Here is a 23,918-nt window from a genome sequence, read left to right as displayed (position 1 = left end):
TCGCACTCACGTAGCTCATGTAGTCCTTGCACCAGCTGAACAGAGTACCTCAGGTGTGATGATTTGATATTACAGGCGAAAGCGGCTTTCTTTCTACTCCACTCGTATCATATTCGTGACACTCGACCAGATTCACTGGTCCCCTTCTATATTTCTGGTTCTCATTTCCCTTTTTGTACAAGACTTTTTTTGTGTTTGTTTTCAAACAAAAAAAGCCACCCCCATCACAACTTCAACCCTTCCGTGTTGGTTATGAGCCTTTTCTATCTCACTCACTCACACGAATAAAAACTTTACATCTCCTTGGCGGCCGCCTTCATCTCGGCCGCCTCGCGCTTGACCCTGTCCAGCGCAGCCTTCTCCAGCTGCTGCTGCTCTCTAAACTTGATCTGCACCTGCCTGTCGACCTCTGCCTGGGCCACCATGGCGTCCAGCTCTGCCTTTTCGGCCAGCTCCTGCGCCGTCGGTCCGGGAGCGGGCTTGGCTCCAGTCTTGACCAGCAGCTGCTTGAGGATGGCCTTGGCCTTGAGCTTGGTCGCGTCGATGGTCACGACCGTCTCGTCCTCGAGCGGCGGTGGGGCCGGACTGGAGCCGTCGGTGGCGGATTTCATCTCGGCGATCTGCTGCGGCTGCGAGGCCTTCCGGGATGGCGTGGTGGTGGTGGTGGTCGTGGTCGTCGGTGTGCGCAGGTAGATGGATAGCAGCGCCGGCTTGGGATCCTCGGGCGTGTCGGGCAGCCGGTTCAGGATCATGGGCACGGCGGGGTTGTGGTATTTTAGTTGCGGGAGGTAGTGCCTCCAGAATTTCCTGGTAGGTTGGAGGGTCTGTTAGTTGTTATGCTGGGAGGGAATAGACATCGCAGGACGGGTGGTGGTTTTACCTTGGTCCCAGCTTAGCTAGACTCCTGGTCATGGGGAACTCAAAGTGCAGGCGCGAGATCTCCGGCGGCAGCTGGGCAGCGCCGGGGCCATGTCTTATGCTGTAGAGCTTCTGTTGCGAGTGGATGGGAGGTTAGTTGCGTTCATCGGCGTATTGGGAAGTGCGATTGGCGGGAAGCCCTCAACAGGAAGAGAGAGAGAGAGAGAGAGAGAGAGAAAAGAAAAAAAGGACATACTCGCTTCAATACATTCATACGGCGAATGACTGATACCATTTTGACTGATTTGTGGGCTGCGGGCTGCTTACCGCGCCACTATTAAAGGGAAAAAAGGAATGTCGGTGGGAATCGGGGGTTAGCAAATGCAGCGGGAGTCCCAGCGGTGGTGTTGATTCGGGGCCGTTCAAACTGGAAAGCTCGACGTCAAAAGTCGTTCCGCGGTCGCGTCCGTTTTTTTTCGGAGGACAGGGGTTAACTTGGGTCTGGCTAGAGTGGGAGTGGGGACCAACCGTTCGGGAGGGGCTCCGATTGGAGAGTACAGTCACAAACTCTGCAGGGGTTGTGGGGTTTGCTGTGGTTTTTTTTTTTTTTTGGATGGAAAGTTAATGAGCGACAGGCAGTAGGTAGGACAACCTTTTTTTTCTCTTGTCATGAATCTATGTAAAACTACCAGTATTAATGTAAAAATACTGTCTCCCCTTTTCATTCAACTTTACTCTCAAACACGCATCATACAGTCCTGTTCACTCCTTACAGGCTGTTCCGGGTAATGCAGTCAATCCGCTATCTTAAAGCTTCCCTTCGCTCAAGTAGCAGGAAGACAACGACGCTACTGTTCGAAGCTCCGCCGATATTTCTATGTCCAGCAGTTCGTGGCTTTGTTTCTAGCTCGGTCCAGCTTGTAAATCCTTCACCATGTCGTCGCAGCCCTCTTAGGCCCAGCCAAATCTTGCGCCTTGAAGCACCAAATACTTCTGTCACCCAAGAAATTGATCATCAAGATCCCCCCACGGAGGGAACAACACCTTCCGATCCAGCATCTAGAGCCGTTGAGCTTGGTCTGCCGATACAATGCACAGGTTGTGGCGCCTTCACCCAGTTTTTAGACCCTGACCGCGCCGGCTATTTTAGTCCCGACAGGACAGACGTCAAGAAGAGTCTTGGCCTGGTACCACCACCCACCGCACCGCGAGAGCGGACGGAAGACGAGGTCGTCGAAGATGTCAGCAAGCAGGTTGACATGGAGCGCCTGCGCGCCATGGGCATCGATGTCGACTCGCTCTTTGCCAGGTCCGACAGGTACGAGCCGGCGCCGTCCAAGACGCCGACGTGCGACCGCTGCCATAACCTGGTCCACCACTCCAAGGCAGAGCCCATCGCCCACCCGAGTGTAGACGCCCTGCGCGAGACCATAGAGGAGACCCCGTACAAGTACAACCACGTCTACCACGTCCTCGACGCCGCCGACTTCCCAATGTCGCTGCTGCCGCGCGTGCGGGAGCTGCTCGACATGATGCCGCTGCGCTCGCGCAACAGGCGCGCCCGCCACGGCCGCTACTTTGAGGACCGCAAAATAGAGATGAGCTTCATCATCACGCGCTCCGACCTCCTCGCCCCCAAGAAGGAGATGGTAGACCGCATGATGCCCCTTCTGATCGAGACGCTGAGGGACGCCCTCGGGCGCTCGGGGAGGAACGTCAGGTTGGGCAACGTCCGCTGCGTTAGTGCTAAGCGCAATTGGTGGACGAAGCAGCTGAAGGAGGAGATTTGGGAGAGGGGCGGCGCCGGGTGGATGGTAGGCAAGGTCAACGTTGGGAAGAGCCAGCTGTTCGAAGCGGTTTTCCCCAAGGGCAGGATGGAGTCTGGCAGTGGGACCAAGGAGGCCGCCACGCCGATCGAGGTCAAGCTCCCCCCTAAGCAAGTGGCTGCCGATGGCGGCATTAGTCTGATCGAGCAGGCCAAGGCCGAGCTGGCTGGCCGGTCGACACTAGAGGCCGACGAGCTAGAGGGAGAAGACGACGACAACCTCGACGAGTTTTCTCTTCTGCCGCCCCAGCGCCCGGAAACCAACTACCCCGACATGCCTGTGGTGTCGTCGCTTCCCGGCACGACCGCCTCGCCCATCCGCGTCCCCTACGGCAACGGGCGTGGCGAGCTGATCGACCTCCCCGGCCTGGAGCGCTCGCTCCTGGACCGACACGTCCTCCCCGAGCACCGTCACCTGTTGCTCATGAAGCGCCGCATGCGACCAGAGCAGCAAGTCCTCAAACCCGGCCGCTCCCTCCTCCTGGGCGGCTTCATCAGACTCACCCCTCGGACTGACGACCTTGTCTTCCTCACCTACGCATTCACGCCCATCACGGCGCACGTCACACAGACGACCAAGGCGATATCGATCCAGGGTCAGACGGGCGAGGTCAACGTCGAGAACATCTCGGTGCCCGGCACCAGCGAAAAAATCAAGCTGGCCGGCTCCTTCCCGCTCAAGTGGGACGTGACAAAACACCGCGCCGGACCCATCACCCGCAGGGACGCAGTCAATCTCAAGGTCGACCGCCTCCCCTACCGCGTGCTCTCGACCGACATCCTGATCGAGGGCTGCGGCTGGGTCGAGATCGTCGCCCAGGTCCGCACCAAGAACCTGTACAAGCCCCCGCCTCCCCCGCAGCCCAAGACGGTCGTGGACAGCAACGGCATGATCCAGAGCCTGGACCTTTCCGACGACCCGGCCGAGGCGCCAGACGACGGCAGGAGAAAAGCCGAAAGCGACGAGCCCAACTGGCCCATCATCGACGTCTACTCGCCCGAGGGCAAGTTTGTCGACGCCAGGAGGCCCTTCAACGCCTGGCTGTTGAACAAGGTCCTCGAGCCCAAGAAGGGTAGGCCCAAGAAGAGCATGATCGGTGACAAAAAGCGTAAGAAGGCTGCCGCGAGGGCGTTGAAGGAGGCGCAGGGCGGTGGTGGTGAAAGTGCTTCATTTTGATTGAATTTTGGGCTCTTTTTTTTTGTTGTTCTTAGTTTTTTTGTTCTTTGGCTGTAAAATCAAGATACCATGTATAACAAGGGCGGGTGTGTAAGCTAGTGGCGTTGCATGTATAAAAGAGGTTCGGAAAATAGAGTATATAATCAAAACATCCACAACATTATCTTGGTTGACTTGAGCATGAGGCAGAAGCTAATATCTTACATTTTCAACGACTCATGAATTTTACAGTTGACATCATGGCCTTTGTTTACCCAACTAGGGATCCTCTAGACTATGTGTAGACTAGGTGGCGTCCAGCTGAAATCCCTTTTCTTATCTCCCATTGCCCTTTGGGTCCCAGATTTGGTTTGAAAGCTGAAAGAATGAGGGGGAAAAGTACAAACAAAGTAAAACATGATCGATATCTCTTGAGTAGCTCACCCCACATTAGATTACTTGGTTACAGGAACGATGCCAATGTGTAGCAGCGGGTGCCTCAAGGCCCAGCAGCAGCTTTCGCGCACTTCAGCTCCTCCGCCTCCCAATCCTCGGAAAATTCCTCATCCCTGAGTTGACGAGATTCAGAATCGCCGCAACGATCGGAAATAGAGTCGTTGGCATATGCTGCGTTTCTCTTGCTGGCGCCACATTCACCGCAGGAATAGCACCGTATGTCAGTGGCGTCCAAGTCTGGGTCTTGAGTCTCTTCGTTTTCCTCCAAACAGCACGCAATGCGTTTCCTGCCGAGCATGCGGTGAAAATAATTCGCCAGCCCTACGGAAAATTCTGGGTGTGATCTCATGACCGGTTGGAGATTTTCCCACATTGACTCATCATTACGCATGCTGACGGCGAGGCGAAGCAAAGGCTCCCTCAAGGCGATGTGGGACTTTGTGTTGATTGTCTTTCCAAAGACATCATCCAGCATCCAGACTACAACATCGTGTCTCGCTTGGTACTGTTTTACTTCATTCTTGACAAGACCACGAACGTAAAGCTCCATACCGGGAACCTCATACTTGTCAGCCAACAAATAAGCCTTGTCCATTTTATAGGTTGTCAGCACCTGATTTGGTATTCGAGCGTTTCTCAGGTAGTACCTTCACAAGGGCCCAGAGGAGACAGCTCCTGTAAGAATCGTATGCGCTCCTGGTATCAGCTGAGGTTTTGTAAGCGTTTAAAGGTGACTTTCTCTGAGCAGGATAAGTAAGAAAGCTGGGAAGGTATTGTGAAAGAATGGTTGGCAAGATGGGTATCACTGATGAGTAGTAACTAAGGCAGGAAAAAAGGATATCTCATAATAGATGAGAATGAGAATGCAAGAAGTCTGGACAATTACCGCCACTTGTAGCAGAGATGTTCTCTGCAGCACCTTCGGAGTGCATCTGTTGTTTGAGGTTGAAGTTATGGACCAGCCCTTTTGCCGCAGAACTGAGAGCCAATGGCGGAAACTTCCCACCGTAGGTGTATTCGAGCAGTAAGTTCAAGATTGATGGGTCATCCTCGGGGAGTTGATGGTCTTGGTGTGTGCTTCCTATGGAAAGATTGGGATCACCATGTTGGTACCGAACAGAATCTCAATTAATGCAGCATATCTCGAGAACAGTTAGCTGGGGCTCGAAAGTGCAGCTAAAAGTATAGACTGTACGATGAAAATAGTAAAAGACCTGTCGGAAAAGGTGGAGGGTATGACAAATAGGTGTGTGGATGTTAAACAAAAGAGTCGGTTTGATGTCTCATAGCAAAAGAGAATATACAGTAAATATGGGCTGCTGATAATACACTGAAGTTACCGCTTGCATGCACTTTTGAAGAAACCAGGCTGTGCTGACAGCATTGTGCGATGTACATTGAATATTTTGTTTCCACAGATGAAGGTCAGATCGGGGTGCTCCCCAGTTAGGAAGATAGATCGAAGACTTTCGAAAAACATGCTTGGATAAGACATCTTCTGTGAATTCGTAATGCAGACAGTGGGTGAGGCACTACGGCAGTTGATGGTTGCGTTGGCTATAGCTTCGATGTGAGAGATTTCGTGCCAATGAATACTCGGACCTGGACAGACGACGCGTAGAAACTAATAGTGGGTTAGGTACAACAGAGGTCGCATACGCACGCGGAGGGTTGTTGACGTGCAACTGTAACTGCAGGTTCCCGGCAAAATTGTATAGCGTTTGGGTTGTACTTCTTTATGGCTGCTGCATATGCAAGAGAGGCAGCTAACGCAGGTAGCCGTGGGAAAAGAGAAATACTGATGGCACAACATCAAAGGGACAAACAAACAAAAAGGTAGTGCAGAGCCAAATCTGGTTGGGCTGAGGCTGGGTTGAGTGGTTTAAAAGTCAAGTCGCCCTGGGTTTTGCGAGTGCCTGCCCTTCTTGCTCAAGTTTCTCAGATGCCCCTCAGATTGCTATCAGATTCTGATCAGCCCCCTTTTCAAAACGTCTCTGGCAACAAGGCAGCCCAATGCCTTGGAAAATCCCGCTGATGTCTCCAGAGTCGTCTTCGACTTTCCATCATCCGGCCAGGTGCCACCTCCCACAAGGTCATTGTAACAGCCATGACAAACACGCAGCTTTGTGCCATGCTTGGACTCCCAGGTCTTTTGAGGTAGAGTCCGTTGTTCACCTAAGGATATCTTCTTCTAATACATTGACTTGTTTCTTGTCACTTGTTTCCTGTGCACAATCAAAACCGTATTTGACCTTCGTCTTATCCAACATCTCAACAACGGCAACGCAAGCCACTCCAAAGAAAGCCATAGGCAACAGACAACCATATGATCCAACATATCAATCGGCTTTCTTCAGTATCTTGAGGCTGCTTGCAGACACAATTCCTATCATTCTTTTCCTTGCTTTCTTTGATTCAATACCGAACCGAGAAAGCATTTGTCTCAACATAACACCTGCCTTCCCTTTCTGTCCGCCAAGTCATTATGAGCAGTTGCTAGACCACCCATCCTTCCTCATTCTACAAGCTTGACCTAGATTGTTCTCGAAAAAGTGTCAAGGAAGGCGCAACCTGCTGACAACTGCCACATTCTAAAATTCAAGTGGCTATCACTAAGGAAAGAGAAAGATTGCGTCCCAGGCTTGCAGCAAGCATACAAAATGGAAGTGACGAGGCCCAGCTACGCAGCAACCGCAACAGCAGCTTCGGCCAACAAGGGCAACATAATTCCAGAGTCCAGCGTCGTCTCGACCACCGTACCTGGTGCTCCCCTCGGCGAAAATCAAATCGACTGTCCAGCCAAGGACTATGACGACGATTCGGACGAGCCGGATTCGGGCATTATCACCATCAAACCCCCTTCTCCTGCGTCCATTGCCCAGCTCCCACCCCTAGAGGAGGAGTCGTCTGCCAAGATGCCTCCTGGAAAGAGACTCCCTCCGCCGAAGAGGGACACGGAGGTCAGTGAGCTTCTAACTCTACCGCAGAGAAATGAACTCGTGGCCCTGATCACAACCATAACGGATGCCATGAGGGACAACGTTACGCGGAGCTTCGACTTTCCCTCAATATTCCTCGCTGGAGACGCAAATGCCCCGAATGCGAAGGGTTTGAAGATGCTCCCTCCTATTTTCGACATGATGGGTCTTAAGATTGATCGCATGGGTAATGCTCGGCCATCACCCAGAAGCCGCCACAAACGCAGCCAGGATGCTGCTAAGCTCGCACCTCTTTTGCATAATGGGATGAAACCCCTTACCCCAACCTTGGACAACCTCAAGAAAGATGCCCTCACCAACGTTCGTCGTTGGCAAGCCGCCGTCACCAAGCGAGTATCTGAGCTCGTGGTTGCGCGTACGGGACCCGGCACCCACCCTCATCCCAGCGCTCCCAATACCCTAGCAAAAACCGCCTTTAAGGGTGGCCCTAGCACAGCCAAGGCGGGCGCAGGACCAGGAGTTACAAGGCCTATGAAGCAGCCTGATGGCATGTATTCCATAAGACTCATCCAGTCACTTTCGTACTTCAGAACACTAACAAACCTAGATTCGCAATCCTCCACAATCATAGATGCGGACGCTGTGCTCCAGCAGCTCTACGCCCCGGTAGTTACCGGCCTCTCGACTCTGCCAATGGCAAAGAGACGCTTGATCCTCCACTCAATGCTGATGCTTCTGCTCTCTCTCGACACTTATACAGCATATTCAAGAAGTTTGATGCTTTACCTTGCTACATCTTTGCAGGTTCCCCCTCACATGCTTGGTGGAGACGAGGTACGTGTCGCCAACGGACTGTCCCGCCTTGCTTTTGATATTTGCATTGAGGATTTGCAGATTCCCAAGAGAGCCGATGAAAAGAGGGATATGCGACGAATGCGGGCAGAGACTGCGAATGGAGGCCTGCTTCCACCCCTGGCAGCAGCCGGCTTCGGTTCGACCCAGGGCGGTGGTGCCAGCATCAGCCCTGCCACTGCGAACGGCCTACTCGGGCCCATGGCTTATAACAACATGGTGGTCGGCACCCTCTTCGGTATTTACGGGACCCGAGGCGCCGGTAAGATGATCGAGTCCTACACCAAGGACGTGTCTGATTTTGCATTTTTGCCCCTTTACCCAACTTCAGAACCTGAGTTCAGGGGTGCGCGAGAGGTCGGTGTCGAGAATCGCAGACTGCGAGCTGTCCTCTGCGTAAATGGATGGGTGACGCACATCAATGAGCTTACAGAGATATGGGAAGTATTTGGTTCGCAAGGTGAAGTCTATTCACTGCGGTGGGAGGCGGATTTGCTCGTCAGCATGGGCAAGGCGCTGGTGACAGTGGCACGTAGCAGGGCCTGGTCGGAAACAAAACGGGATTTTGCTGCTCGCCAGAGTAGTTCTCCTCGTTCAACAGCTTTCCAGACGCTGAGCAACGCCACAGTATACGCCAGCCTCGGCAACAAGACATGGCTAGAGCAATGGCCACCTTCTCTGCTCAAGCTCAGCAAGATCGTCGACAACATCTGGGGCAATTGCATGGTGAGGGCAGATAAAACAGGCTCAGTGCTCGCAGAGGCTCTGATGAATCACGTCCAAGGCGAGCGCGGTGTCACTCTCGTTGGATACAGTCTCGGCGCGCGGGTCATCTACAACTGCCTGATGACGTTAGCGGAGCGGCGCATGCTGGGAATCGTCGAGAACGTGGTTATGATGGGCGCACCAATCCCATCGGACAGTCGAGTATGGTCTGTTCTCAGAAGTGCTGTTTCGGGTCGCTTGGTCAACGTCTACTCGGAGAACGACTATATGCTCGCCTTCTTGGTCCGACATGGGTGCGTCCAGTTCGGTATAGCAGGCCTGCAATGCATCGAAAAGCAGAACGGCGTGGAGAATGTCAACGCCAGCGCATTGATCACCAATCATCTGCGGTACCAGTATACAGTCGGCACTATCCTTAAGAATCTCGGCTGGGAAGACATTGATGGAGCGGTTGTCGTGGCTAAGGAAGAGGAGTTGAGGGTTCTGGAGGACAGTATCTATTATGATAACCGGATGCAGAGGTACAATGATCAGCTCGCCACCAAGCAGAGGGAGGAGGCTGCGGTAAGGGAGGCTGCGGCCAAGCAGTCTGCAATGGCCAAGGGGAATGGTTCAACGGTGCCTTCGAACACACCCAAAAAGAAACAGCCGGCGAGTCGAATTCCAGGTTCCAAGAACAGGAAGAAAAACTAAGAGACGGCTGAACAGCACGATGGAAAACAAGAAGAAAAAAGAACGAAAAAAAAGGGACATGAATTTGTTGCATTATATTGGGCGTCGCATGGAACGGAGCACAAACAGCATTTACAACTGAGACGCAATGGAGACAAGCTTTGCATTATTTGTCTATTTGTTTGCGGATGGCGTTAGTTTGCATCTGCCCATAGCATTTTACGGGGCGTACAGGAAGAACAACCAGATGGGCTTGGGTGTTTTCGATTTCACTTACGGTATCTTTGGTCGCTGAACCACGATTAACATTTATTCGTGACTTTGTGGTTCCGCCGCGGCTTCGCCCATGTAATTACTAAAAATGAGGACGCAATAAATATTTTTGGACGGAGGACATGCCTACCAACCTCTTCACATATTCGATGCTATCCTTCAAGTTTCCTGTTTCGCGGAAGAGCTCTTCACAACGAAATACTGTCCAGCCCGACGCTTTGCAGTTCCGAGGACGTCCCAACCTGGTTCCCCATCTCTACTGACCAGGCCAGCCTCCGCAACATTCGTAGTGGCGGCAGTCGCTTTCAGCCTCCTGGGCCTCCCAGCACGACCGATAGGCCTCTCACTCTGGAGAACCTCAGCCAGTTGGTCGAGCGTGACGGTCTGCTCCCTACGGCCGGCGGCGGTCTCATCCCGGATGGCAGATAGGGGAGCGACCCCAGTGGTGTCGACGGCTTGTATGGCGCGGACAAAGTGCAGCTGGGACTGAAGGGTGCGGGTGAGGGACTCGAGCGTGGAAGGGGTGGTTGGGTTGGGGAGGGCGGAAAGGGAGTGTAGGTGGGTTAGTTGGGAGGGGGATATTGTGGTTGATGATGGTTCTGAGGAGCTTGTGGTTGGTGGGAGGAGAGAGCGAACAGACCAAGTTGGGCGGGAGAGGAGAGCTTTGAAGTCTGTTTTTTGTTGCTGCTGTCCTATTGATGAGGACGATAATGATGATGAGACCGTTCCCAGTTGACGCGTTGTGATGCACGCTGTTGAGATCTTTTGTTGTTGGCGCAAAGCCTTGCTTAGGCGTGAGCCGACTCTGCTTGAATTGGTCATTTCTTTCTTGAGATGAAAGCCGTGAGAGTATTACGGTGGAATATAAATTAACGTATGAAACGATGAGATGGCATCTGTTTAATTAACTGTATTAATGATGGTATTTTCATCGCAGCAGAACAAGACGCCCGTGATTTCAAACACCAAAAAAGGAACCCCTGCTTTGTCCATGCCGACAAAAGTGGACCGTAGACCCTGGCCGCGTGCTCTCCAGCGCCGCCGCTGCCCGCCGTTGAAGCTGCCCCACATACCAAACCTCCAACCGCAGTAGCGTGTTCACTGACGTAGTATCTGTTAGAGTAGCCGCTCCTCAGACTCGATCTGACACCTCCACCCTTGAGATATATACAATACATCGACACGTCGCAAAAACCAAAGGACACGCCTTTCCACCAGAGATTACAAAACTCCAACGAAATACAACACCAAAACACTTTACAAAATGGCCGAAGATCCCCGCGCGCTTCTGCAAAAGGTTGGTTATACCATCGAACACGCAAAAGCCCAACAACCCCGCCTTTCAAACGACAAAAGGGTTCAGATTTGCTGATATGCGAGAACGGAAAACGAAAAAACCCTCTCGGATGATAGGCAGACAAAGCGCTAGCAAGCGCCTCGGGCGGTTTCAGCTTCTTTGGCGGAAAGGAGGAGAAGCTGCAGACGGCGGCCGACTACTACATACAGGCGGCGAATGCATTCAAGATGCAAAAGTCTGGTACGTTTTGCCTTGTCGCCTTGACACATTTTCTATGGCAAGACGTTCACACATACAAAATCATGAAAAATACCTGACGCTCGGTGGCAAACAACACCGAAACAAACAGAGAGGGAAGCTGGTCAGACATTTGAGAAGGCGGCGCAGATCCAGAACGGCAAGCTGAACGAGCCCGACGACGCGGCCAACACGTACGTCGATGCCTTCAAGGCCTATCGCAAGACGAGCCCCGAGGATGCTGCCAGGTGTGTCGAGATGGCGATCGCACAGTACTGCAGAAAGGGCAACTTCAGGCGGGCGGCGACCTTCAAGGAGAACGTGGGCGAGATGTTTGAGGTCGAGGTCGGAGATCTGAAAAAGGCCATGGAGGCGTACGAGGCTGCTGCTGGATGGTATGAGGGTGATGGAGCTGCTGTGTGAGTTTTGCCACTTGGTTCCAGGCTGGGCGATACAGGGAGGAATGACTTTTTGCGCGCGCGCGCACTAACACAAACACACATTAGACTGTCAAACAAGCTTTGGCTCAAGGTGGCCGACATCGCGGCGCTGGACGCTGACTACTACAAGGCGATCGAGGCGTACGAAAAGGTCTCGCAGGCGTCCATCAACAACAACCTGATGAAGTACTCTGTCAAGGACTACTTCCTCAAGGGTGGTCTGTGCCACCTGGCCACCAAGGACATGGTCTCGGCGCGCAGGGCGCTGGAGAAGTACACCGAGATGGACCCGACGTTCCCCAGCACGCGCGAGTACAAGCTACTGGCCGACATTTGCGAGAGCGTCGAGGGCAACGACAGGGAGAAGTTCGAGGACGACCTGGTTGCGTTTGACCGCATGACCAAGCTAGACAAGTGGAAGACTACGATATTGCTGCGGATCAAGGAGCAGATCGAGGAGGCGGATAATGAGTTTGCTTGATTTGTAGGCGTGTTGACATTATTTTGTTGATATTTATTTTATTTGTTTATTTAGGAAGCCCCCTTATCAAGCAACTCACCTTTTTCGGGACGCCCCACTCAGTATAAACATAGATGGAAACGTCAGACAGTGGACGTAAATAAGGTACCAATAGAAATTCGCGCCGCCGCCGTGTCAAAGGTGATTTCACAACCACACATTGTCACCACCCAAACGTCTATATCAACGATTTGGGCCTAAAGGAGGCTATTCCCAACCCAATCACAGCTACAATCGCGGCCGCACTGCAGCAACGCACTATGGCCCGAATAATTCCCCAACCCACCAGGAGCCAGAGCCTGCCGTTATCTGTTGGGGAGGTTATACAATTTTGAAGCTGGTTCTTTCACCAGAAGACTGTTTGATAAGGGGGTCATAAATAAGATAATCGAAGCCGTTAACATCCTGACATCTTTATATATATTCTTCTCCTTCTCCCGGTCCGGCTTAACTTGTAGCGTTGGTGTGAAAACATTGCACCTTCCACTCTCATTCTTGACTTGAGCTACAGTTAAGTGTGATCTTTTTTTTTTTTTTTTTTTTTTTTTTTTTTTTTTTTTTTTGAATTTAGCATGTCGGTTTTTATCGGTCGTGTTGATGCCGCTGGTATGATTTCTCATGTAGATTTCCGACCTCTTTTTTTTCTTTCTATTATTCTATTTCCCCATAATGCAATGAGGAAGCAGTCTCACTGATAAATAAACTTACTCTTTAGCAGCTTTCTCGGCTTTGAAGTTGGGATGACTGGGCTGTCAGCGACTCGAACAACGATGAACTAAATGATGAAAGGGGTCACTTGAATTTGGTAGTTGATGCAGGGTAGTTGAACTGATTATGTACCTTAGTCTATCCACCCTACCCTGCAGCCCGTGAAAGTCCACCGTGCAATTTTTGGTCCCTGGTCTAAAATGATCTGATGGCTTATCGCTAGCCCCGCTCCGACCCGATAAGGAACTTTTTTTTTGGTCCCCCGCAAAACTATGTGCGGCCGATTCGCGGTATACGGCGAAATATTTCCAAGTCGGTCAATTTGTAGCTTGCGATCTGGAGAGCGGACTTCGCAACACCGCACAATCAACTGCTCGCCTGATTTACTTGGCACGTAGTCAAGATGGCGACTCTTGCGGAGAAACTAGACAAGATCCGGGCTCCGAATCTCGAGAGCCAACGAGCGGTATGTGGGCATTGTGCTTTCACCAGTCGGCACTTATAGCAAGTGTGAAAAAAAAAAAAAAAAACACTAAAAAAACTGACAAAATCTTGGTTGGTTACAATACAGACTCGGGTTGTTCTCGCAGCCATAGACGAAACCCTCAAGGAACAAAAACAAGAACCGACTGCTGCTGGATATTTTGCGGTTCTTCTTAGCCTTCTAGGCCGTGCAGCCTCGGGCGAGAGCATTGCTGAAGACCGCGCCATTTCTCTCGTCTACCTCCTCGACGTTGTTGCACCATTTGTCGCGCAGCCTCTTCTCCGCGCAAAGTTCACCACAATTTTCACACAAATCGCCCCGGCGCTCGCCAGACAAGATGCGCCGGCTCCGCTCCTTCGGCCGTCCATCGGCTGCCTCGAAACCCTGTTGCTAGCCCAGGACTCTGCATCATGGAACATGACGGTGACCCAGATCAGCCCGCGAAGGGCCGTGGCTGGGTTGTTGAACCTGGCGCTGGACCACCGGCCAAAGATCCGGAAGCGGGCGCAGGATGGCCTGCGAAACGTACTCAAGAACCCACCTCCGAGTCCATCACTCGACCACCCGGCGGCAGACATGTGTGCCGAGTTTGTCATGACGACCCTGAAGGACAAGACGGCAGCGTCGCGGAGCGAGAAGAAGGCAGCACAGTCTGCGCACGACCCGGATCTGATCCATGCGCTGCAACTCACCAGGTCGATTGCATCTGCCTGTGGTGGTTGGCCCAGCAAGAAGATCGAGCCCCTGTGCGAGTTGCTGCTGGGGATTGCCAGGAGCGGAAACGACCACCTTACCATGGCCGTCTTTGACGTCTTTGAGATGATATTCGAGGGAATGGCGGACGAGGTTGCTCGCGCAAAGATGCCGCGACTTTTGGAGATCATTACTGAGCTGCACCCTTCGGCTAACGACACCCAGCTCCTGCCCCCGTGGATTGCCATTCTTTCCAGGGCGTACGATGTGTCTGCACAGATGGAGCCGACCGAGACATTCCAGGCTCTCCCCGAGGTTTTTGCTTCTACTGCAGAGTACCTGGACTCACATTCGGAGAACATCCGGACTTCAGCATCCGAATGCCTGGTCTCATTCCTGGCAAACTGCATTCCGTCCGAAGTCATTCTGGAGCCATCGATATACGACGAAAAGGTTCTGGAAAAGCTAGCCAAGACTGTGGAGGGCCTTCTCAGTGTCAAGTACCAAGCGGCATGGCCTCAGACTTTTACAGTAATCGGTGCCATGTTCGACTCACTGAGGTGGAGGACTAACCCACTTCTCGTCAATGTCGTCAAAGTTGTTGGTGACCTTCGAAGCAGCGATGCCTTCCTGGGCAAGAAGGAAGCTGACGAGCTGTTGGGCAAGGCCATCAGGGCTATGGGCCCGGAAGCCGTTCTGGGTGCGCTGCCCTTGAATCTAGCCCGGCCAAGCAAGGACCAGCCTGGTCGCGTTTGGCTGCTTCCCCTCCTGCGTGACTACACAACAAACACAAATCTTGCACACTTTAGGAAAGAGCTCGTTCCCCTTTCGGAGCTCATGTTCCAGAAGGTCTTGGACAACGGAGACGCCGAGAAGACAATGGCTATCAAGATCTACGAGACTGTGGTCCAGCAGATATGGTCCTGTCTGCCTGGATACTGCGATCTGCCCCTGGATCTGCAAGAGTCTTTTGATAATGCGTTTGCCGAGCAACTGTCCAACCTCCTCTACCAACAGGTTGAGCTTCGACTTGACGTGTGCAGAGCTCTAAGAACACTGGTTGAGTCCAATCAGGCTATAGCATCAATAGAAGGCCCTGACGATTTGCTGCTTCAGAGCCGCTTGTCCCAAGCTCAGGCCAAGAAGAATCTTGAGTACCTCGGAAACACTGCGGGCAATTTCCTCGCCGTGCTGTTCAACGTCTACAGCCAGACATTACCACAAACCCGCGGACCGATTCTTCAGACCATCAACGCATACCTTAGCATCACACCCGCAAAGGAGTTGGAAGAAACATTCGACCGCCTGTGCAAGATGCTTGCCACCGAGCTGGAGGAGGCTGCTGGCAAGCCAGCTGGGCAAAAGACCCAAGATAGCGGGGACAAGGTACCATCAGCGACGCACACCTTTATGGATCTCGTCGTGACCATGTCGATTTACCTTCCCCGGACAAGTTTCACGGCCTTGTTTAACATGGCCTCTATAGTAGTCTTCAAGAACGAGGACCCACAGCTACAGAAAAAGGCCTACAAGCTGATCCCACGACTCGCTGAATCTCCGATTGGTCAAGAGGCACTCAAGGAGCGTCACCAGGAGCTCCAAGCCCTCTTGTTATCCAGTGCGGAGAAGGTATCGGCCCCAGCAAGGCGTGAGAGACTGGCCGCAATCAGCGCCCTCCTGCCTTTCATCCCCGCCACTTCATTACACTTTATTCCGTCCATAGTACCCGAGGTCATCATTGCATGCAAAGAACATAACGAACGTGCAAGGAATACCGCGTTCGACTTGCTTATTCAGATCGGGCAGATTATGGTGGCAGAGAAGGGTACGACAATCGACAATAGCAAGGTGGCGCACATGCCAGACGATGCACCGCCTGCTACGGCAAGCATTGAGGAGTTCTTCACCATGCTGGGCGCCGGATTGGCCAGTCATACTCCGCATGTCATGTCGGCCTCTGTGACTGCCATTACGCGTGTTCTGTTTGAGTTCCACACTGAAGTCAGCCAGGAAACGCTTGATGATGTCGTCAAGACTGTCGAGCTGTTCCTCACGTCAAACAACCGGGAACTGGTGAAGAGCATATTGGGATTCGTCAAGGTGTGCATCACTAGCCTGCCCGTGGACATGATGATGCCCCGGCTTCCTTCGCTCATCCCGTGCATCATGACGGCAAGTCACGAGCACAAAGGTCACTTCCGGTCCAAGGTCAAGCACATCATGGAGAGGCTGGTCAGGAGATTTGGATTCGACACTGTCAACAAGTATACCCCTGAGGCAGACAAGAAGCTCATCACGGGTATCAGGAAGACCAAGGAGAGGAGTAAGAAGAAGAAGGAGGCTGCCAAGGAGAACGGCGAAGATGTCGACGATGGCGCGCACGGCAAGAGGAGAAACCAGTTCGAGAGCCAATACGACGAGGCGTTGTTCGACAGCGACGAGGAGGATAGCGGCTCGGATGATTCGGATGATGACATGACCCGAGGCCGCGGCAAGGGCGGCAAGGGCGGCAAGACTTACATCGTTGAGGACGAGGATGAGCCGCTTGATCTGCTTGGCCGCAGCGCTTTGGCCAAGATATCATCCACGAAGCCGCTCAAGATGCGTAAGGCGGGCAAGACAAAAGCCAAGACCGACATGGATGGCAAGTTGATCTTGGGCCGTGATGACGATGACGACAAGATGGAGACCGAGGATCCAGCGGAGGCTGAGGGTGGCGGCGTGGACGCCTACGTAGCTGCGCTCAAGGGCAAGGATGCGCCCAAGAAGGGTCTCAGGGGCAAACTGAAGTGGAGCAACAAGAAGGGCCGGGACGATGAGGACGAAGAGATGGATGACGGCGAGGAGGAGGTAGCCGTAGCACTCAAGGGCAAGAGGGATGCCGGCAGGGGTAGGGGAGGCGGCGGCGGTGGTCGTGGTCGTGGCGGCAGGCCTGATCGCGGCGCGAGGGGTGGAAAGGGTGGCATTGCGGCTGGGCGAAGAGGGCTAGGCGAAGGCAAACAACGCGGCCCAGCTGCCGCTGGTGTTGGGAAGCGAAGCCCTGGAAAGGGAAGGAGATAGCTTTGATGCTACCGTTATGTTTGGCCCTCGAGGTTCACACCGGTCTGGAGCATACCTTAGTTTGATATCCAAGTTTTCAATGTGGTAATTTTCTCAAGTACAAAAGGGAAAGGGCGTTTTGAATTTTGAATTTAAACATGTTTTTATTGGAAAAGCGGTGCGAGGATAATAACACAAACAAACAGCAGATATTCATATTGTAGACTTGGGGTGATATATTTACATGATTGTTATTTGATTGCTTGCAAGGCTTGCATAAGAAACGCCGAGAACTCCGTTTTATCCGTGCGATGGCAAACAAAAGAAAGGAAAAAAAGCAAATGAACACAAACAAAGGCCGTATCTCTCTACCTGAACTTGCTAACAATGACGGCGAGAATGAGCATAACCAAGACGGTGATGATGGCGATGGTTATTATCCGATTGGTAGCCATCCTGCATGGTTGGTAAAACGAGTCAGTCAATCATGTTCTCACCACCAAGGGGGATCATATGGGGAGAAGGATAACAGTACCTACGCGCCATGCCCCTCAGGGTCTTGACGCTCCTGTCGACGTAGCCCTCGCTCTGGACGAGGACCTCGGTGGTGTGCTGGATCTGGGAACGCTGGTGGGCGAGGTCGCGCAGGGTCGACGCCCCGATGGCCTCGGTCTCGAGCGCGAGGGCGTGGCTGTCCTTGAGGCGTCGGCTGCTGCGGTCCAGACGATCCGTGCCCCGGAGGAGCTGCTCCCTCTGCTCCAGCTGGACGTCCGATGCGGACCCGCCGCCGCTCCCGGACGGGTTGTCCTGGTAGCGGCCACCAAACAGCGCGGACCGGTCGCTGGCCAGGGCCTCGAGCCGGCGCCGCACCGCGTCCACGTCCGTCTCGTAGTTGCGGAACCGCTGGTTCACCCGCGCGCGCGACCCCGACGGTATGTTCTTTTGCTTCTCCAGCCGCATCTGCCCGAGGAGCTCGTCGGCTTCCTCGAGCGCCCGGCTCGCTTGGGACAGGGCCGCCTTGCGCGGCTCGCCCGTCAGGTCGGGGATTGAGTCGAGCTTCTGGGAGAGGTCGGCCTGCACGAGCTTGAGCTCGGCCTCGTAAGAGGCGAAGAGCTCCGTGCCGGGTTCGGCGTCGAGGGGGTTGGACATGGCGGGCGGGATTTGGTAAGAGTTTCGGGAAAGGGTGTAATGTGGATGGAGGGTGTGTTTCTTCAGAGTGTTTTGGTTGTTTTTGAGTTTGTGGCGCAAGTTTTGTGTAAAAGATTCGTTGTTTACTCTCTCACTGTCTTCGTGGTCGTCAGCACCTGTCGTAGTGTGTGCCGTCGGGTGGATGTGGTGGATGTAGATGCCTGGCGGGTGGATGACGACTGATCTTGATTGATTTGGTTGTTGTAAATGGATTGCGACTGAATACAAAGGCGGCCCGGCGGGTCGGAGTGAGAGACGAAACCGCCCTTGCCGCTTTCAGCGTGTTAACGAGCACGTACCATGACTCGAAGCCACAAAGTCTCCGACCGTAGTTACTCCGCAAATAGCTCCCCAGCCACAAAAATGCGTATCACGTGGTAATGCGAGATCCGCGGTCCGAGTATTTCTAGCATGCGCGCAAATTTTCGCTTGCTCGAAGATCCTTACGCGCTTCCTTTCTTCTCCCTCAAAGTTGATTATCACCCGGCGACGCAGAATTTAGGCTCCCAGATCTCAATTTCATCATGGACTAGGAGTTGTATTACCCGGGGAGAAGAACAAGGCGCTTTATAAGAATTGGACGCTCCGGTTGCGATCTCGCGACGTTTCGGTGTTCGGTCCCGTTGAGCCTCGACATTATGAATACTTTTGTGGATGGGATATGTGATGTGATGAAGTTGAACAACCCGGCAAGCAGGCTGTTGGTAAATGCAGGTGGTTACTGCAGGGCTTTAGGTCTGGCTTTACAGTAGTAGTAAGGGTCCTGATTTACTGCAAGCCCGTTTTTATTTATCTGTCCAATCTTTTTCTTTTCTCTGCTTAGTCCATGAGATCTGAAAACCTCACATCAACTGTCGCTTCACCTACTTTTCGTTATCGGACACACCTAGCTGCGGTGTGTGGACCCATTTACAAGCCCGCGGTGTGACTTTCCACAGCGGACTTTAGAGATCTACCGCTAGGGCGCTAATCCACACTTGGTACTAGGCCGCCTAAGGTGTCTCTTTCCTCCCATGTAAACCTAGCTCCTCCAACCTCGATTGGAAGCTACAAGTACCTTGGCAAGCCTAGGTGCATGCGTTCCAGCACAGTACCCCGAACAAAAAGGTCCAGGTCTTTTAAGGTTTTACAATAGTATCCGTACCTAGGTAGGTAAGGTACCCAGTAAACGTATCCCAGAACACACGCAAGTGCAGCAGTCGCTCCAAACTCCAACAACAATCAATCGTACTCTCGGACAATCAGTTCCGATATCTCTACATATCTCGTCCCATCTCTGCTCAGGTTTTAAAACAAGCCAGGAGCGCCCGGTCAATACCCGCTCGCACACTCTCCAAGAACAGCTCATCCAGTCATGGCAACGTCCGATTCTGTGTAAGTCTTTGGATTCCTCAGCTACTTCTCGATCTCTGTCACCACATGCACGTTGAGGCTGCATGTCTCTGAACGCTAGACCGGTTAGTTGACTTCAGCTTGCGGCACGCGACGTCACCTTGATCACCTTTCTTTCCCACTATTTTCTTACACATGTTTCTCTTTCTCTCCCCTCGAACTGCATGCCGCGACCACTATCTACTTTTTCTAGTACCTTAGCTAGTCGCTATCGCTGGGCTTTTGGTGCCTTTGAGGGGGGTTTTCTAGTTCTTTACCAGCCACTTTCTTCAATATCATATATCTGAATCTCTATACTACTTTTTCTTCTTCTTTTTCTTTTTCTATCCTTTGGTGCTTCGTTTCTCAGCTGTCGTCGGATGTCATCGACGTCGACAACTCGGGTCTACCTAGCATCGAAGTAGCAAGCTTGCTCTTGAAAGAATTTAGTCACATTGCTTTGTTCATCTCCTACTGTTCTAACATACATTCCCCACAATGCCGTCGTCACCTACTCACCGTGTCCCTAGAAAAAAGGTCGCCGTCGTCGGCAGCGGCTCGGCCGGAATAGCCGCGCTCTGGGCACTTAATCGCACGCATCATGATGTCTATCTCTACGAAGCCGCTGGACGGCTAGGCGGCCATACGAATACCGTTCCCTTCCATCATGGAAAGTACACCACGATGGTTGATACCGGATTCATTGTCATGAACACGGCTACATACCGTGAGTAATATGGCCCATCTCATGTTCATCGCGATGCGTCGTGCCTAATGGATGATGTCATTATCACAGCCAATTTTATCAACTTCCTCAAGAAGATTGGAGTTCCAACTGCAGTGACGGAAATGTCGTTTGGAATCTCGCGTGACCGTGGCCTTTTCGAGTGGGCTGGCACGAGCCTCGGGGCCATCTTTTGCCAGTTGAGGAATGTTTTCTCGTGGAGGATGTGGCGGATGATATTCGATATCGTGCGCTTCAACCAGCTTGCTCTCGACCTCCTGCGGTACGAGGAGGGCCACGAGCCAAACTCAAAGAAGAGAATTGACTTGGATGAATCCATCGGTCACTACCTCGAGCGTGAAGGGTACTCGGACGGGTTCCGGGATGATTACCTCATTCCCATGACGGCGTGTGTGTGGAGCACAAGTCCGGATAAGTGTTTACTTGAGTTCCCGGCCATCACACTCGTCCGATTTCTGTAAGTTGCTTGATTTTTGGAGATCGAATTGCTAGCATTTTGTTTCTTTTTACTTTTTTACTGACCAGAAGCAAAATCAGCTGGAACCATCACCTGCTGTCAACGATTTCTAAAAGGCCAGACTGGCTGACTATTCCGGATGGCTCCAAGGCGTATGTAGACGCCGTGATGAAGGGATTCCCTCCTAACCATCTTTTCCTCAACACGCCAGTCAAATCACTTTCAAATGACGCAGATGGACGTGTCCGGTTGCATCTCGAAGGTGGCAAGTCCGAGGTTTACGATCATGTGATTTTGGCCACCCATGGCGACCAGGCTTATTCGATAATTCAAGATTCTGCCACCCCTCAGGAGAGACAGATCATGTCTTGCTTTGAGACCTCAGCAAACACAGCTTTTCTGCATTCGGATGTTTCCCTGATGCCAGTCTCGAGGAAGGCCTGGTCGAGCTGGAACTTTTTGACCTTGTCGAACCCCGAGTCTGGACGGAGTAACACTGATCAGGTAAGCTTAACTTACAACATGAACATACTACAACATATCCCGCGAGATATCTTCGGAGACGTGCTTGTAACGTTGAACCCACTGCACGACCCGGATCCCAAGACTGTGCAGGGGAGGTTCGAGTACAGACACCCTCTGTACACACCATCTGCCGTGAGGGCACAGGCAATGTTGGACAAGATACAGAACAAGAGGGGCATAAGCTACGCGGGTGCTTGGACCAAGTACGGGTTTCATGAGGACGGTTTCAGCAGCGGGTTGAAGGTTGCGACCGAGCACCTAGGTGCCAATCTGCCGTTCCAGTTCAGAGATTCAACATTCAGCCGGGGAAAGAAGCCGAGGCTCAGTCTCAAGAACCTGTTTATCAGAATGGGCATACACTGGCTGCAGCTCTGGTTGAACGCTCTGGGCTGGCTCGGGAGGCTGGTGTTTGGAACCCCGGTGCCCGTGTATCGTATGAACGGCAACGGCATGGCCAATGGCAAGAAAGTGAATGGGGTGAACGGTGTAAATGGTCACCATGGTGTGAACGGAACGAAGGAAAGACTTGCTTGAGAATTTTGGAGTCGGGGAGTTGGAAGCACTTTTTAAAAGACAAGTGGAAATGGACAAGATGAAATGGCGTTTGATTGGCTTCAATATTTGGCGTATCTATCGGGTTATGCTGGGTAGGTTTTGGACCATGTCCTCTGTATTTAAATTATATGCACGAGAATCATTAGATCAAATTAGGAAATAATTTGGTTTTGGAGAAATAGTTACACAACATCGCTTGATCGTTGGCAGCCTGCCAAGCCTGCACATCAAATGAGACCCAAAGTCACAAGTGGGATTTTTTTTTTGGCACGGATGGAGTAAGCTACCCCTGTCCCGAAGGTGGGTCCGTAAATCGGCGTTTGAAGGTCCAAATGTTAGTTGCTCCAAAAAACATCGAATGACGGGTCCCGGCTCTTTGGGAAATCGCCTAACATTCTTTGTTTCTCTCTCCCCCACAGAAATGAGCGTTACAACCGCAACATGAACTCAGCAACGACGAAGCGAGCCCTAGGGTGGCTCTATAGCTCACGAGGCGGCCGAACCGCACAGATCAGACCGAGATGGAGGACGTTTTTCAGCAGCGGGCCGGTGCGGCGTGCGACGCAGCAGGAGCCGCCTAGTTTTGAGCAGGTCAGGGCGGCGTACAAATACAAGAACCGGACTACGATGTACGAATGCGATAATATACCCTGAGGAATCCAAACGTGCCGGTTGGGGAGGATTGGAAAACGTTTGACGGGATACGGGAACACTTGTGCTGATGTTTGCGAGCGGACGGTGGGGGGTTGATTTGTTGGCAGGAACTACACGTTTAGCATCATCCTCGGGACGGTGGCTTTCTCGTATGGGAGTGTGCCAATGTACAAGATGGTGCGTCTGCTATTCTGCCCTGATCGAGTTTGGGAGATTGAAGGAGGGATGCTGGGGATGAGGAGCTGGCAACATGTACAGGCGGACAAAACATGGAAAGGAAAGCTGACACATGCCATCCCGCTGTCCCTCAACCACAGATCTGCGCAACAACAGGCTGGGGCGGCCAGCCGGTGCGGGCGCCGGGCCACGGCCCCTCGGGCGACGACGAGATGGAGCTGTCGGAGCGGCTCAAGCCCGTGACGAGCGCAAAGCGGATCAAGGTGACGTTCAATGCGTGCGTGTCGGACGTTCTGCCGTGGAAGTTTGTGCCGCAGCAGCGCGAGGTCCGCGTCCTCCCCGGCGAGACGGCCCTGGCCTTTTACAAGGCCACCAACAACTCGGACCAGGACATCATCGGCGTGGCGACGTACAGCGTCACGCCCGCGCAGGTCGCGCCTTACTTTAGCAAGATTCAGTGCTTCTGCTTCGAGGAACAGCGGCTCAATGCCGGCGAGACGGTCGACATGCCTGTTTTCTTCTACCTGGATCCGGATTTGTTGCAGGATTTGAATATGAGGGGGATTGAGACTGTTACGTTGAATTATACGTTTTTTAGTGAGTCTCTTCCTCTTTTTTTTTTTTTTTTTTTTTTTTTTTTTTTTTTTTTTTTTGGTCTTGTGAAGCTTCTACAAGTCCCGAGTGGGAGTTTACTGACTGACTGGCTTGCAGAGGCGAGATATGATAACAACGGCGAGATCAAGGATCTCAGGGGCTGGGTGGAGCAGAAGAGCTCATAGTCTGGGGAGAAGGACTGATAAGAATGCATTGCAGATGCTGTGGTGCTTCCTGGGGCTCGACCGCAGCTGGGGGTTTAGGAGATGCAAGGAGACTTTGTTTGCTGGCGAGTCAACATCTGGCCAGTGACTTGTATTACTGTATACTCTGTACCATTATACCATACATTTCATACGGTTTCAGATACCTATTTAGATCGAAAAAATACAGAGAAATTCCCACCTTGTTTCCATTTTACTTGATCAAATAATTCCAATTTGTCAATGCAATCGATGCATCTTGGTGTCTATCCTG

At 52.4% G+C, this 23,918-nt stretch overlaps 10 protein-coding genes across 10 annotated transcripts; 6 read left to right on the top strand and 4 right to left on the bottom strand.

The window, feature by feature from the left end:
• Positions 1-293: 293 nt before the first annotated feature.
• PgNI_08125 (uncharacterized protein) lies at positions 294-1,153 on the bottom strand (the record flags this gene model as incomplete). Its single annotated transcript, XM_031128125.1, has 3 exons — positions 294-807; positions 881-990; positions 1,115-1,153. The coding sequence occupies 3 exons, from the start codon at positions 1,151-1,153 to the stop codon at positions 294-296; spliced, it is 663 nt and encodes a 220-aa protein (XP_030979063.1).
• A 493-nt stretch (positions 1,154-1,646) lies between these two features.
• PgNI_08124 (uncharacterized protein) lies at positions 1,647-3,860 on the top strand (the record flags this gene model as incomplete). Its single annotated transcript, XM_031128124.1, has 1 exon — positions 1,647-3,860. One exon carries the CDS (start codon positions 1,647-1,649, stop codon positions 3,858-3,860), a length of 2,214 nt encoding a protein of 737 aa, XP_030979062.1.
• Positions 3,861-4,338: 478 nt separating this feature from the next.
• Positions 4,339-4,890, bottom strand: PgNI_08123 (uncharacterized protein; the record flags this gene model as incomplete). Its single annotated transcript, XM_031128123.1, has 1 exon — positions 4,339-4,890. The coding sequence occupies one exon, from the start codon at positions 4,888-4,890 to the stop codon at positions 4,339-4,341; it is 552 nt and encodes a 183-aa protein (XP_030979061.1).
• Positions 4,891-6,955: 2,065 nt separating this feature from the next.
• Positions 6,956-9,505, top strand: PgNI_08122 (uncharacterized protein; the record flags this gene model as incomplete). Its single annotated transcript, XM_031128122.1, has 1 exon — positions 6,956-9,505. The coding sequence occupies one exon, from the start codon at positions 6,956-6,958 to the stop codon at positions 9,503-9,505; it is 2,550 nt and encodes an 849-aa protein (XP_030979060.1).
• Positions 9,506-9,916: 411 nt separating this feature from the next.
• PgNI_08121 (uncharacterized protein) lies at positions 9,917-10,579 on the bottom strand (the record flags this gene model as incomplete). The annotated part of the gene is made up of 1 exon (XM_031128121.1): positions 9,917-10,579. The coding sequence occupies one exon, from the start codon at positions 10,577-10,579 to the stop codon at positions 9,917-9,919; it is 663 nt and encodes a 220-aa protein (XP_030979059.1).
• Positions 10,580-10,887: 308 nt separating this feature from the next.
• On the top strand, positions 10,888-12,810 carry PgNI_08120 (uncharacterized protein). Its single transcript, XM_031128120.1, has 4 exons — positions 10,888-11,054; positions 11,171-11,294; positions 11,404-11,710; positions 11,798-12,810. Exons 1-4 carry the CDS (start codon positions 11,022-11,024, stop codon positions 12,210-12,212), a joined length of 879 nt encoding a protein of 292 aa, XP_030979233.1. The 5' UTR covers positions 10,888-11,021; the 3' UTR covers positions 12,213-12,810.
• Positions 12,811-13,281: 471 nt separating this feature from the next.
• Positions 13,282-17,196, top strand: PgNI_08119 (uncharacterized protein; the record flags this gene model as incomplete). Its single annotated transcript, XM_031128119.1, has 2 exons — positions 13,282-13,425; positions 13,531-17,196. The coding sequence occupies exons 1-2, from the start codon at positions 13,363-13,365 to the stop codon at positions 17,194-17,196; spliced, it is 3,729 nt and encodes a 1,242-aa protein (XP_030979280.1). The 5' UTR covers positions 13,282-13,362.
• PgNI_08118 (uncharacterized protein) lies at positions 16,625-18,567 on the bottom strand. The gene is made up of 2 exons (XM_031128118.1): positions 17,711-18,567; positions 16,625-17,631 (listed from the first exon to the last, which is right to left on the bottom strand). The coding sequence occupies exons 1-2, from the start codon at positions 18,322-18,324 to the stop codon at positions 17,544-17,546; spliced, it is 702 nt and encodes a 233-aa protein (XP_030979428.1). The 5' UTR covers positions 18,325-18,567; the 3' UTR covers positions 16,625-17,543.
• A 1,366-nt stretch (positions 18,568-19,933) lies between these two features.
• PgNI_08117 (uncharacterized protein) lies at positions 19,934-22,191 on the top strand. The gene is made up of 3 exons (XM_031128117.1): positions 19,934-20,461; positions 20,531-20,936; positions 21,017-22,191. The coding sequence occupies exons 1-3, from the start codon at positions 20,233-20,235 to the stop codon at positions 21,993-21,995; spliced, it is 1,614 nt and encodes a 537-aa protein (XP_030978484.1). The 5' UTR covers positions 19,934-20,232; the 3' UTR covers positions 21,996-22,191.
• A 224-nt stretch (positions 22,192-22,415) lies between these two features.
• On the top strand, positions 22,416-23,846 carry PgNI_08116 (uncharacterized protein). Its single transcript, XM_031128116.1, has 4 exons — positions 22,416-22,645; positions 22,778-22,847; positions 22,988-23,444; positions 23,559-23,846. The coding sequence occupies exons 1-4, from the start codon at positions 22,458-22,460 to the stop codon at positions 23,624-23,626; spliced, it is 783 nt and encodes a 260-aa protein (XP_030979430.1). The 5' UTR covers positions 22,416-22,457; the 3' UTR covers positions 23,627-23,846.
• Positions 23,847-23,918: the final 72 nt, after the last annotated feature.

The sequence above is a fragment of the Pyricularia grisea genome (assembly GCF_004355905.1).
Source record: "Pyricularia grisea strain NI907 chromosome V map unlocalized Pyricularia_grisea_NI907_Scaffold_6, whole genome shotgun sequence".
NCBI classification, from domain to species: Eukaryota; Fungi; Ascomycota; class Sordariomycetes; order Magnaporthales; family Pyriculariaceae; genus Pyricularia; species Pyricularia grisea.
The sequence above is the reverse complement of the archived record's forward strand: the minus strand, read 5'-3'. Positions and strand labels throughout refer to the sequence as shown.

Bases quoted from the DNA above. Each gene is read 5' to 3' on its own strand.
- PgNI_08120 (XM_031128120.1), top strand. From the start codon at position 11,022: ATGGCCGAAGATCCCCGCGCGCTTCTGCAAAAG. The intron at 11,295-11,403 runs GTACGTTTTGCC...CGAAACAAACAG, and splicing joins ATTCAAGATGCAAAAGTCTG to AGAGGGAAGCTGGTCAGACA. The intron at 11,711-11,797 runs GTGAGTTTTGCC...AACACACATTAG, and splicing joins GAGGGTGATGGAGCTGCTGT to ACTGTCAAACAAGCTTTGGC.
- PgNI_08118 (XM_031128118.1), bottom strand. From the start codon at position 18,324: ATGTCCAACCCCCTCGACGCCGAACCCGGCACGGAGCTCTTCGCCTCT. The intron at 17,632-17,710 runs GTACTGTTATCC...CCAACCATGCAG, and splicing joins CTGAGGGGCATGGCGCGTAG to GATGGCTACCAATCGGATAA.
- PgNI_08117 (XM_031128117.1), top strand. From the start codon at position 20,233: ATGCCGTCGTCACCTACTCACCGTGTCCCTAGAAAAAAGGTCGCCGTC. The intron at 20,462-20,530 runs GTGAGTAATATG...TCATTATCACAG, and splicing joins CATGAACACGGCTACATACC to CCAATTTTATCAACTTCCTC. The intron at 20,937-21,016 runs GTAAGTTGCTTG...AAGCAAAATCAG, and splicing joins ATCACACTCGTCCGATTTCT to CTGGAACCATCACCTGCTGT.
- PgNI_08116 (XM_031128116.1), top strand. From the start codon at position 22,458: ATGAACTCAGCAACGACGAAGCGAGCCCTAGGGTGGCTCTATAGCTCA. The intron at 22,848-22,987 runs GTGCGTCTGCTA...CCTCAACCACAG, and splicing joins GTGTGCCAATGTACAAGATG to ATCTGCGCAACAACAGGCTG. The intron at 23,445-23,558 runs GTGAGTCTCTTC...ACTGGCTTGCAG, and splicing joins GTTGAATTATACGTTTTTTA to AGGCGAGATATGATAACAAC.